This window comes from Perca flavescens, chromosome 11 (assembly GCF_004354835.1).
Source record: "Perca flavescens isolate YP-PL-M2 chromosome 11, PFLA_1.0, whole genome shotgun sequence".
Lineage (NCBI taxonomy): Eukaryota > Metazoa > Chordata > Actinopteri > Perciformes > Percidae > Perca > Perca flavescens.
In genome coordinates, this window is record NC_041341.1 from 13,816,774 (window position 1) to 13,831,017 (window position 14,244).

The 14,244-nt window shown below is 41.4% G+C and overlaps 1 protein-coding gene across 6 annotated transcripts in view; it reads right to left on the reverse strand.

The window, feature by feature from the left end:
- Nucleotides 1-14,244, reverse strand: part of plekhm3 (pleckstrin homology domain containing, family M, member 3) — a 47,548-nt gene that overhangs the window by 7,772 nt on the left and 25,532 nt on the right. For 4 of the 6 annotated variants that reach the window (XM_028591102.1, XM_028591103.1, XM_028591106.1 and 1 more), the window contains exons 4-6: nt 13,173-13,318; nt 11,064-11,257; nt 5,852-5,915 (exon numbers count right to left, since the gene is read on the reverse strand). In XM_028591102.1, the coding sequence (XP_028446903.1) occupies nt 5,852-5,915; nt 11,064-11,257; nt 13,173-13,318 (404 nt within the window). Of the gene's footprint in view, nt 1-3,696; nt 3,931-4,291; nt 4,477-5,851; nt 5,916-11,063; nt 11,258-13,172; nt 13,319-14,244 lie in introns of those variants that run through there. The other 2 variants (XM_028591108.1, XM_028591107.1) reach the window with 2 other exon arrangements.

Sequence of the window (14,244 nt, forward strand, 5' to 3'; positions counted from 1 at the left end):
GAACGTGTACATAACATCTGAATTTATTGTGAAACTGTAGGACTCTGGCACAGAAAATTACAAATGGAGTTCCTGCTAAGTTTTCAGATCAGTAACAAATGTATAAAAATAAAAAAAAACTTATTTCAAAATGACTACAAGAGAGGAGGAATGCTCTTTGGCTTGGAGAAGAGACTGGAGACAGGAGGAGAAGAAACTGAAGGAAGGAAGGAAGAAGGAAGACAGTAAATGAGGTGAACGCCTTTTGATGGCAACGCTTGGCAAGTTCTTTTAAGAACTGAGGCGGGGGTTTTGGCGGCGGGGGGGCTGCAGTTGTATTGTAGTGAAAAGACAGTGGATGACTCAAAGAGAAAAAACAGTGAAAAGAAAGCTGTGTAGAATCTTACAGAAATTTAAAACGCAATATGGTTGCAAAGCTTTGTAGTATCATTCTAATAATGCAGACAGAGCATATGTGAGACAGAGGGAGACTAAGTGAAAAATAAAGTAAGAGTAAGAGTGGTAGAGATCCAATATACATGAGATCTTGAGAGAGAGAGCGAGAGCCTGTATTCAGACACAAGTGGTTCCACCTGGCAGAGCTCTGGACCTCCCAATTATAACCTCCTTCATGCTGTTTGTTACATGGCGAGGACGAGACGAGAAGAGGATGTGTGATGGAGAGAGGAGAAAGAAGCCACACACAGAGGCAACAGAGGTATACTGACCGTGTGTACAGAAAATCATATACTGAGATTAATGGCCAACTGAAGTTTTTTCCTATAACAACCCATAACAATCTAGGACCAACAGGAGGCTACCGTTTGAGACCAACATCTCACTAAAAAAAGGATCTTTTCCAGTCATCCTCTGAGAGGACTTGTTTGACTCAACATTTACAGTAAAACAGATTAGGGCTGCAACCACTGATTATTCATGCTACGTTGTTTGCAAAAGTCCAAAACATGAGAAAACAAGCAGGGTACAAAATTAGCAGACAAAACAGTTAATTTCCCACCCTGAAATCAAGCCATGCACTTTGAGATCTCTAATTAACTGCCCAGATCTGATTTGTTCAGCGATTCAAATAAGTATGGTGTAATGGCGTCATTGATGGCGGTTTTCATAAGGATTCAAAAATGGTCTCTTATTAGGTAGGACATGCTTCCATGCTTGTTAGGCATTTAGCATTCAAAGAATGTGTTGTTTTATAAGAAAACTCCACAGTGTTACTTTAAGTGTCACTAGCTAAGTTTCTCTTCTGTATGTGAGACCAAGCTTAGTCCAGTACAGATGACAAATGTTTCCAGGCAGACAGACAGGTACTGAGAGTGACAGACAGATATATGTGTCCCCACTAAACCTAAGCAGCCCTGCTCAGTCCGGTCCTGCCCGGTCCACATGACGAATGGCTCTCCTGATGGAGGCTGACAGGCTCGGTAATTAAGGCCCTCTATAATTGGACTGGGCAGAATCAAACAACTGGCAGCACAGTTCTGGTGGCTGACTGGTACTCTGGAGGGACGGTGGGAAAGAAGGATGGATGGATGACGAATGAGCCGAGAAGAGGAATATAGCAATATAAAGAAATCAACTTCTTGCCTGGATACAATCTCACACTATAAGCACTGAATTACTATTACTTAAAGACTGATCTACCACTTAATTATCACACTTAATTCTCTAAACACACATATTCTTCAATTTTCTAAAAATTCCCATATATCTGCTGTTGCTGCTTGCTATAAATATCCAGTGACCATTTTATTTGCTACTCCAAAGCAGCAGTGTCCAGCAGAGTCACACTGGGACAATCATTTAGACAGGAACCTCTAACTTCAACCCTGTACATTTGTACACTTGCCCACTTCCAACAAGGACATCAATGAAGCCAAATATTGATGACTGTCCTGAGTTTCTGGGCCAACCAGCAGCCCGCCCGCTGGCAGACCTCTCACTGCTCTGATGGGCGTTCAGGGTCGACTGGTTCAAACTAACTTCTATCTCAAGAACAGACAGAATTTATGGATTCTGCAAAATAATTTAAGAGTTCTTACGAGGGGGTCGGCACAGGTTGCAAGATACATTGGAGGGATTTTGAGATGATTAACAGGTTTTCCAAATGTGGTGGAGAAATGCACAAAGTTACAAATTAAGTTCTTGAGTTTAGTTCCTGTGGTTCAATAGTTCCTTGAACTAATCAGATGAAAAAAGCTGAACTTCCAAAAACATTGCACTATGTAGAGGACAAAAAAAACAGAATACGTTATGGATTTTTATGCTATGGAACTTTAATAGCTTGTGCAAATATCTGTAGCAGGATTAAAACAATGTGAAATTTGTCAACAGTGCAATATTCACAGGTCCATATTCACAAAATGATTCTAGAGCAGCCTACAGGACAAACTCTTCTTTACCCTCTTTCCCTCCAAACACGCCCCAACACACACACACACACACACACACACTTTACCTCCTCTCCGTCCATCCATCCATCCTTTTAAACTCCTCCCCCTTCAGTTCAACCTCTTTTTCTGCTCCACGCAGAGTCTTTGTGCTCCAAAACCTCCTAATCTCCTAAAACTGCTGTTTAACAGCCGTTCGCCTGCCCTCCTCTCTCACTCACTCACTCACACACACACACACACACACACACACACACACACACACACACACACACACAGCTCCATTGAGGAACTAGAAAGCCAGCTGGGATTACCTGGCTGGAAAGACCAGCTCTGTTTGGATAACACCCTCTCCTCTCACTCACACATGCACACACACACACACACAACTTGATGTATGCTTGTTGAGTCTTATTATGGGCTTCCCAAAATTAACTTTTGAGTAACTTTCCAAATTAGAGTACTAAAACAAATCTGGATGTTGTGTACAATGATAACAGGGGTAGAATAAAAGTAGTTGAATTTATTAAAATTGTAATTGTGATTATGTATATCATCACTACTATCGGTCTTATTTCTGTGCCTGTGTTTGAGTTTCAGGTGTTATGAAACGCAGGTAAAGTTGTGTGCACAAAAAAGTTGAAATGACTACAAAGATGACAACTACAATGTTGCTATATAGAGATTATTAAAAAATGATGTACGTTCATTTTACGGTGATAGTGAGCAGGGAGTTGCAGTGAGCAGAAGGTCTGCCGTGGGAATGGTTTTGCTAGATGTAGCGAACAGATAACTGAGCCATTCTTCAACTCACTTAGTGTCTTCACTTTCAATCAGCACCAGAAACATGTAGGAGAAAACACAAGGCAATCAATCACAGTTGGCGTAGCCTCCGTATGTACACACATATCCGCTATACTGTAGGTACGGTGTAACCCCTTAATGCAAACGTATGAATATAGCCTAATCCTTTTAGTGTTGAGGGTGTACACTTTTGTCTTTAAACCTAAACATTTTAGTATGTTATTATCTATATTGTTTATATTAGTCCATTTACTATTTGTTGGCCAATTTCCAGGATGATAAGGATGACTTCCATTTTGACCGATTTGACCTGATCATTTAACTCTAACACTGTGCATTTGAGGGTAAAAGTTCCACCTAAACTCAAAGCCATGAGCAGAAACTGCAAATCTTTCTGAGAACCTTTAACATTTACTTAAGAGGCCTCTGTGAGTCTGAACAAGTGTGAGCAGAGAGGCATGCCTGGCATAGAGGGAATGCCAGAGTATCACTGTGGGAAGCCTGCTGCAACACACAAACACACACGCACTTTCCTACTACTTTATTCCTCACACAAAACACTAGAAACAATCCCTAAAACCAGCAGAGGAAAAGGGCAGTGTCCTTAGACAAACACATATGTTTTCTCCAAATGAACTGCTCCTAATGGGGGATATGGGTGGAGGCTATTTGTCGGGAGGTGAATAGACTTAGTGTGGTCCAGGGTTTAGCCAAGGGAGTTTAGCCTTCACTGACCTCTGAGCTGGAACAAAAAAAGCCACGTTGATTAAGAGCGTCATTTTATTCAGGAGGTAAATCAAAAGAAACAAGCTTGTTAATATGGAAAACCAATTAAGAGGCAGAGTGCTTGAGAATCTCCAAGAGAGGGCAGAGAGGGGGGAGGTTAGAGGGGGAGGGAAAGAGAAGAGGGAGGTGCAGGCTCTCTCGTTAAAATTAGTACTAAATCACCAGTTTGGGGTTTATGAGTAAATCACAGAGTTTAGCAGGGAAAGAGAGAGTGAAGGACTCTCTCTCTCTCTCTCTCTCTCTCTCTCTCTCTCTCACACACACACACACACACTCTCACACACACACACACACACGACACAGATGTGTGCAGAGCGTGTGAGGCCAAGGGGATGTTGGGAAGAATGGAGGGATGTCACGCTTTGTTTTCCTGCCTGTTGATTCTGAATGTAACCAATTAGTGAAGCAGAGAGACACAGAGTGTGGGAGTGGAGGAGAAGGAGGAGGACGAGGACGAGGAGGGGGTCCAATCTCTTTCACCGTGAGAGTCTGTGGCCGAGCTCTGAGTCAGAGAGGGAGGGTTGAAAAATAAATGGGGCAGGGTACTACATGATGAACATAATGACAAACAAAAGAACTTTTCAGTCATTTGTGGTCGCTTTCCTCTGACCCCCCTAACTCAGTTTGACGACTAGATACTAAACCGCTGAAAGGCCAGGATGGGTTTCTTTTTTTAATGCTCTGGTTAAAAAAAAAAAAAAAAATACTCAACTGAACACATTTAAGCTGAGTTGGGCGGTGTAACTGTTATGAATGGCGTGTACATTGGTAAAGATATGCCATATGAGAAGAAAGTTTTTTGATTAGATAAGGAATAACAGCAGAGTTAAAGGTTTCCACGATGCCAGATATAAATTCCTTCCACCGACACCATTGTTTTCTTGGATCAGGACACTTGAAAGGGCTAACCCTGTTCCAAATAGGGCTATTAGAGGGTATTAACCTCTCTTATCACTGTTATTACATGGACACTTGCCAAAGAAACAAAAGTACAGGTTGTGCTTACTTAAAGGATAAGGCAAGCGTTATTCTATGTTTTTCCTGTTGTCAACTAATCCAATACAAAGTCCAACTCCAACTATCTCTAAAGCTCACAAATATATATTATTATTATTCAATACAAATCAACTTGGCATTGTAGTTTTCAACAAATGTTGGGACTATTTTCAGTTGTGGATTACTGTAATACACATTTTGTGTGAATATTTCTGGCAACAGGATGATTTATGTGTGTGCGTGCGTGTGTGTGTGTGTTTTCACGGTAATAAAGAAACTGTCACCCAGTGCAACAGTGTGGCTCACTCACAATGTGTTTTTAATAGCTTTTAGACAACAATGGTTCCTCATGGCCGGTAAACATTTGCAAGCTAGCTAGCTAAATCAGCAGCTAACTTATCAGCCTAGCTACTGTCTACTACTGTACTCTACCGTTTTCTTACATTGAATAAGAATTTAACTAATGATTTTTTTGTAACAATGTGGGGAAAAACAGATGGATTAGAGCAGTCTGCACACCAATGTTAGCTAACGTAGGTAGCTAGAAAATGTTAGCAAGTGGGCATAGCCAGGATGTCTTTATCACCATTTCTTTTACCAAATATGAGATCTGGGCAGCGATTAAACAATCAGGAACTAAGCTACACCCAGTTAAGTTTAACTAAACATATCCTTTATTCTAAATTAACCTTTACATATTTACCTAAACTAATCCTTATCATTAAAAGGCCCTTTGAAAAAGTGAGAATCAGCCCAGTCCAAGGTCTAAACTAAAACTGATCAATGCTTTTTTCATACCAGTTTTAGTTCATTTAAATGTGAATGGCATCACTATTACTGTAAACATAAAAGCATGTAAGCATGTCTGTGTGTGTATGTACCTGCTGCAGGTCAGCAATGGAGTACAGGTGAATGTGCTGTAGCAGATATTCCCTGGGGAAGATCCTGTGAAAAGACACACAAAATAGTATTAAAATAATAACCATCATTTCTAGCTTGCTTTTCCTACAAAAACGTTCAAGATAAAATGTACTATGTTTTATTTCCTCCACCAAGGAGGTTATGTTTCCGGTTGGGTTTTTCCATTTGTTTGTTGATTTGTTTGTCTGTCAGCAGAATAAGGAAAAAACTACTGGTCCGATTTTTATGAAACTTGGTAAAAAATAAAAATAACCTCACAGCGCCGCAGTCAATCTGCTGCTATGCCCGGTACATCCCATATAGACGCAAAAGGGTGACTTTTAAGTCGGTATCTGTCGGTAGCTGGGAGCCACTGACAGCATCAGTATTTGACGACTTGGGAATGAGAACGGGTTGTCCAAGCATGTCTTCGCAGTGGGCTACCAGTATCATGCCAAAAAGGGATCATCTGCCAAATACTGATTGCTGTCTACCCTACATGCAAATGGTGAAATTAACACAAACACTTGTTAGATGAACGCCCAGGCTCTTGGGCTCTCCAGCATGTTGTTTTGTTGCTGGCGGCTGCACACATTTCTCCGGCCTGCTTCCCCCACCATGGCCCGTTCCGAACAGGCAAGCACTCCAACATGCACTGCACTAGCGCCTTTAATGTTGTGACTAAATTGGTGTTACGTTAAACATAAACTTGGGTCATTAGCATTAACTGAGTTAGGTGATTGACTGCCTCAATAAATCTGACTCTGATTAAACACAAATTGTGAGCACAAGTCGAATAAATTAAATTTGTAGTTTTGTTTAATAGGTGAAACTGTGCAGGCCAGTGTTTGAATGATAGGCTCAATCTTGCAAACATGTAAATATGAAACAATGGTCACATACAAACATTACACAGATTTAATGTTTAACCACCAGCCTTTTAGTCCACGGTGCTCAACAAAGTAATAATATCAATCTAAGGGTGTGTGTGTGTGTGTGTGTGTGTGTGTTGTGAGGCCTCCTCTCAGACCACTAAGATGGATGGCACCATGCTAAATCCTGTCTAAGCTGTCATGAGTGTCACCAAAATACAAGAATGTGTGTGTGTGTGTGTGTGTGTGTGTGTGTGTGTGAGATCCAGACACCTCATGGGGATAGGCACCACTGATAAACTACTTTGTTTGGTACATTGCCAAGGGTTACCACATCAGCATTCATAAGACTACGCACACACGCACACAATAATCAAACCCACACTGGCTCCTGTGTTGATTGTCGGTGCCCAGATGAACACACCTTTAAAGTGTGCTGATCATAATTAAAGTACTTTTTGGAATTAGATTACAAGCAGAAGATACACAGATTCATATGTATATGCAAACACACACACACACCAATAATATTTGTCTAAGCCCTGAAAGTATTTGATTATTTAATTCCATATTTTCTTTCACTATCCCCGGTGAAGCAGACCCACCTTTGATTAAAATATCACTCAGAGATTATGATCGTGTACTGAAGGAGGGTCTGACCTGTGTAAGCGTGTGTGAACCAGCAGATGTACAAAGTCCTACAAATAGGTGTGTTTTGTAGGTGTGTGAGTAGAGGGTGGCACAAACACATTACAATCTAATGCAAACCAAAACCAAATCTTAGTCAAACTTATAAACGTTCAACTTGTGTTGACAGTGTCAAAGAAGTGTTGATAAAACATTTTGGATGCTGTAAATTTGTGTTGTTATATCACACACACACGCACACACACACGCACACACACACACACACACACACACACACACACACACACACACACACACACACACACACACACACACACACACACACACACACACACACACACACACACACACACACACACACACACACACACACACACACACACACACACACACACACACACACACACACACACACACACACCTCTAACTTACAGCCTTTAGTGCCTCATGTGGTTGTGTGTGCGATCGTGTTTCCATGGCTTTCTGCATGTATGCAACAGACATCTCTCTTCAGATTCCCCCACCCCCGAAGTAGACTGATGACTAGGGGAAGGTTTTAGCGCCACGGCCCTCATCAATCCTGCAGTGTTTGGAAGTGTTGGGGCACTAGCCGGCACTAGCTAATGGGACAGAAGTAAACAGAACGACATGATGCTGCTCGTCTCTGCGCTGCAACGGCTAATATGTTTTTTTTTAAGGCTGATAAAAAATACCAGTAGTTTTGGTTTGAAGCTACTTGGCAAGCCAGAGACAAAACATTTCAATAGTGGAACATTAAAACAGCTTAATGGAGAAGTAATGAGTTATATTAATCAGATTTTACAGTTTAAGCATCTTGTGTTGATATTCATTGACAATTTGTGTGTGCAACTCTGCATCTGTAGCCTTTAACATTTTGTCTTTGTCTGTAATGTATACTCTGAAGGGCTGGGCGATATGGCCAAAATCTTCTATCCCGGTCATTTCATGTCTCGATAACGATATATATCACGATATAGCATGTTTTCTGGTAATTCAACAAATAAATGGTTTACATAAAATAACCACAGGTTAAAGCCTCTTTTTGTATACTCCTGTGTGAATTAAAAACTTGACAAATGAAAAGTACTTTTTCATTTTATTAAGAACTTAAGTGCAAAATGAACTTAATGTACAAGAATCAGAAAATAAAGCATTGTCCAAATGACGCAACACTGGTTTTTCAACATCGCAATAGAAACTATATAAATATATACAAGTTTTATATTGTCCAGCCTTCTTACTCTGCTTGACAAATGATTGAACTAATAACACTTAACTGTAAAGTGTATTAAAAATACAAATAAAGCACAAAATTCCAGAAATAGTATAATGTAATATTTAGGTTAGTTTAACCAAATTACAGCGGCAGATCCCTTTTTGGATATTTATCCTGCCATCTTAATACTATGGATAGGTTTTGTGGTGCTGACATTCACAGATTTCAAAACCACACTGAACAAAATTATAAAACACCAACACTTTTGTTTTTGCCCCCAGTTTTCACAAGCTGAACTCAAAGATCTAAGACTAGGCTAAGGCTAATTTCTCTCAAATATTGCTCACAAATCTGTCTAAATCTGTGTTAGTGAGCACTTCTCCTTTGCCGAGATAATCCATCCACCTCAGGTATGGCATATCAAGATGCTGATTAGACAGCATGATTATTGCACAGGTGTGCCTTAATGGCAAAATGTTGCTGGCCACAATAAAAGGCCACTCACTAAAGGGCACTGAAATGTGCAGTTTTATCACACAGCACAATGCCACAGATGTCGCAGGTTTTGAGGGAGCATGCAATTGGCATGCTGACTGCAGGAATGTCCACCAGAGCTGTTGCCCGTGAATTGAAAGTTCATTTCTCTACCATAAGCCATCTCCAAAGGCATTTCAGAGAATTTGGCAGTACATCCAACCGGCCTCACAAACGCAGACAACATTTAGCCACACCAGCCCAGGACCTCCAGCTCCAAGATCATCTGAGCCACCCGGACAGCTGCTGCTGTCGGTTTGCATAACCAAAGAACAAACTGTCAGAAACTGTCTCGGGGATGCTCATCTGCATGCTCGTCGTCCTCATCGGGGTCTCAACCTGACTGCAGTTAGTCGCTGTAACGGACATGAGTGGGCAAATGCTCACTTCAATGGCGTCTTGGCACACACCGGTTTTCACTGTACAGGGCAAATGGCAGACAGCGTATATGGCATCGTGTGGGTGAGCGGTTTGATAATGTCAACGTTGTGGATCGAGTGGCCCATGGTGGCTGTGGGGTTATGTTATGGACACCCAACACAGGTGCATTTTATTGAAGTCATTTTGAATGCACAGAGATTCCGTGACGAGATCCTGAGGCCCATTGTTGTGCCATTCATCCATGACTATCATGGCCCCATGTTGCAAAGATCTGTACACAATTCCTGTAAGCTGAAAACATCCCAGTTCTTGCATGGCCAGCACACTCACCGGACAGGTCACCTATTGAGCATGTTTGGGATGCTCAATAGGTGACCGAGGAGGCGTATATGAAGCGTGTTCCAGGTTCTGCCAAAATCCAGCAACTTCGCATAGCCATTGAAGAGCAGTGGACCAACATTCCACAGGCCACAATCAACAACCTGATCAACTCGCGAAGGAGATGGGTTGCAAATGGTGGTCACAGCAGATACTGAGTGGTTTTCAGACTACCCCCCCACCCCCCCCAATACAGTAAAACTGCACATTTTAGAGTGGCCTTTAATTGTGGCCAGCCTAAGGCACATCTGTGCAATAATCATGCTGTCTAATCAGCATCTTGATATGCCACACCTGTGAGGTGGATGGATTGTCTCGGCAAAGGTGAAGTGGTCACTAACATAGATTTAGACAGATTTGTGAACAATATTTGAGAGAAATAGGCCTTTTGTGTACATAGAAAAAGTCTTAGATCTTTGAGTTCAGCTCATGAAAAATGGGGGCAAAAACAAAAGTCTCCTTTAGAAAAAGTCCGATCAGAGTGTATTAGTGACCTGGAGCGGGGCAAGGAGCATCCATCAGCTCACAGACAAGGCTTTCAGTGTGGGACCCCACTCAGATAAACAGTCATCCCCCCCCCCGACCATCACACACATGAACGTATATACACACAGGCACACATCTTTTAATATATATATATATATATATATACACACACACACACACACACACGCTCACACACACAGGAATGCACGCAGATAAAAGTTATAGCAATATACATGCAGGCACTCAGACGCACACAGATAAACACACACATAAACATTGATCATACAGGGAGATGTACACAGTCTGTGTAATCAATCAATGAACAGAGGAATATAACAAATATTGAAGTGCATCAGTCAGTGTGACTCAATGACACATGCTGCTAATGTTAAACATGATAGTTGTAGCTGAAAATTACTTTAAAAATGGCTGGATATCTCCTTGTTTACTGTCAGTGGAGGCCCACGCAGATAGTTTTGTTATGTCTTTCTGATTTTGGGTGAAGCTTTATTTCCTGTGAGTTACTGGATAATTTGCTTTCGGAGGACCTTTCCAAATTGAAATACTGTATACAAACCAAAAAAAGAAGCGCTCACAACCCTTAGACATGTACAATACATAGGATGATGGTGACATGCAAGTCACCATCGTACCTACCTTCGTCTGAGGTCCTCAGCAACGGTTGCTCGGCAGCTGAACAGGTAGGCCCGCAGTGACTGGAGCTGCTGACGGAGGTGCAGCACAGTGCTGAGAGGCTCACAGTGCTCATACAGACAAGGGTTGAGCTGCTGGACGTCCAGCAGGGGCTCCTCATACACAAACTCCAGGAACTCCTTGGCCTGTTTAGACACCTAAAGGAGCACACCACGGTTCACATCAGGATCGCTGCACCAAGGACAACCGATACATGAGGGATAGTCTCGCATTGCCAGACCTTCCTCCACAGCGCTGCGGAGGAGGGTCTGGAGGAGGGTCTGGCTAGTCCACACAGCATTCCAGGATGGGAGAAAAACGTGCTCTGGTTAATTGGCATTTCTTTAAACCAATAACAATCGTCATGGGCGGCGCTAAGCCCTGGGCAGAACCACGGTGCCGCTGCAAAAAAGCCTCGGGAAGGAACTTGTTTTGGTGGAACGTGTACGTTCAAAAGTTGTTTTAGTCGTGCAACAGAAAACTCAGATTGGACAGATAGTCTAGGTCTGGATTTACCCTGCAGAGATCTGAGGAGCGGTTAACCATAGTCCTCATAAATGGACTGGAGTTTAAAATTCCAACAAAAAGAAAGCGGAAGGTAACGGACATCCAGCCAAAAAGAGTGAAATCCGGTGCAATTTCCGGCGGGAACAGAGCAATCCCGGAAGCTATATCGTGGATATAGACTACGAGGGATAACACCTGACAAGTTGTATGTTCAAAAGCCTCCAGTTTTTGTACGAATTAAAAGGTGCTCTAAGCGATGTTGGGTGACGTTGCTTCTTGTTGACGTTCAAAGTATTGTCAAACAAAACGAGGCTAGCTCACCCCTCCCTCCTCCTCATCCCGTCCCCTCCCTTCCGTGCTTCTGCGCACTACAACCCCAAAATCCTTCTTGTCGGTTATTGGCTGGAACGCTGTTTGTTACGTTTCATGGTGCAGGTCGGCCAGTTTGTTTTTGTTGTGTGTTCAGGGGACAGGCAGCTAGCAGATAGTGAGATGTTTGCTGTATGTGACAAAAAATGTTGTAGCCTAAAAAACGCTTGACATTGCTTAGAGCACCTTTAAACAAACAAGATAAAACGTGTTAATTACTAAGCTTTAGAGGTTGGTAAGCTGATTTTCTTTATCTATGACGAGAACTAGGCTAGCCGTTTCCCACTGTTTCCAGTCTTTATGCTAAACTAAGATTTCCCGGCTCTAGCTTCATATTTAGGTAACAGACATGAGAGTTGTGTCAATCTTCTCATCTAAACCTCAGCAATAAAGCAAATAAGTGAATAATTTCCCGAAAATGTCAAACTATTTCTTCTCATCTGCAGCAGTCTGCATTAAATACAATCCACAATTTACGTAATAGAATAGATAGAAGATTTGAAGGTTTATCAGACGGTAATACACTGCACAACGATTTATAATACTCAGAGACAGAATTTTACAACTCTGGAAAGTTATCACAGTTATTATTGCTGCAATTATTTTATCACCAGGTAAAAAAATAAAAATGCGACATAATTATTATATTTCACAACTCATTATCGACCATGAATGTGCGCTTGCAAGCATTTGATTGGCCACAGCAGCGCCTTGCCAGATGACGTTGGAGTTGTATGCCAGCAAAAGTTGAGCAAGGTTAAACTTTTTTTTGCGAGGCCCCCTGCATTGATACCCCAGCTATGTCACCAAACTGGCTTCAGTGAAATGGATGAGAGCACTATAGTTTGTTTGTGAACGCAGCCATAGAAAAGATTAGGTAAATTGTTCAGAAAACTATTTAACCTTTATTTTAACACACTGATGTGCCCTAATGTTTACATTTCATATTAATGTTTAATATGTTTGTTTATGTATGCACCAACCACCAAGGCAAATTCCTTATAAGTGTTACTTACTTGGCAATAAATCATTTTCTGATTCTGCATCCAAATACTTGAAAACAATACAAGGCTTTTATAAAACCCAAAGATACCCTGCTGATGCTCCACTCACTCAGAGTCAGAAACTTTCAAAGGGGTATGTGTGTGTGTGTGTGTGTGTGTGTGTGTGTGTGTGTGTGTGTGTGTGTTTTGCCACCTTGTGCTTGCTGGTGTCCCAGTTGTGCAGCAGGCGTGCTGGGATGAGGAAGGAATTGTCCTGATGGCAGCTCTGGCAATAGTACCAGCCGCTGTAGTAGCAGACCTTTGCCTTTCCTTTGGAGAGACCAACTGGACGCTGACAACCTGAAGAGGAAGTCATTGGGTAAATATTAGTATTTGTGTGTGTGCATACAGTATATCTTATTAATAAATACATATATAACGTCTTTAATTATGAAGAAATCAGTTAAACCACTTTCAAGTAAGTGTCAAAAGTGGGATTCAAACCAACACTCTTAATGTGAAACAAGTACGTATATATCTCAGACTTATTGCACACTAAATGATGGCATCAATGAAGAACTGCCCTATGTGTCCATGTATGTGTATTAAGGTGTTGCACAAGTCATCTTTTGGTGTTAACAGTCTGCTGGAGTCATGATCAGGAGAACACAAAGGCTGTAGAACATTTAACTTTCCGTTAATATGTGTCAGATTATTGCCCCTCACTAAATACCACACTAATCCAGCCGAGTAAACCTGTAGATAATAAACAAGATAGTCCAAGTTTAAAAAGGAACCCTGACCCCAAAAAGATATGTTCTATCATGACCCACAAAAAATAGGGACATTTTATGATTTGATTAGCACTGATTAGAGAATTGTAGAGAAATCCTTAAATTGAGTTTTTTCTTCTGATCTAGAGTTTAATTTCCAACCTGTTTTACATTTGGGATAGAAAAAATGCACATGACACAAAACAATAAAACGGATGCTGGACAGAACATGAGCAAAAATCAAAACAGTAAACTCCACATTCACTACAGGTGACTTCCTGACATTGAAATGTCAAAATGTGGTTCTTCATCAACCGCAGTCTCTGTGGTGATAATTAACAGCTTTTTAGGGGTTGTGAGTCTTTTGACAGTTTTTAACTTTTACCATATGTTTACATCGATAAAGCATCATGACAAGCAGCAAACTAGTTGTTTTTGCCCGACTTTCACATCTCTGTGTACATAAAAAGTGCAAGGCTGTGAATGTCGTCCAGGAGTGGCCCTCTGAAAGTA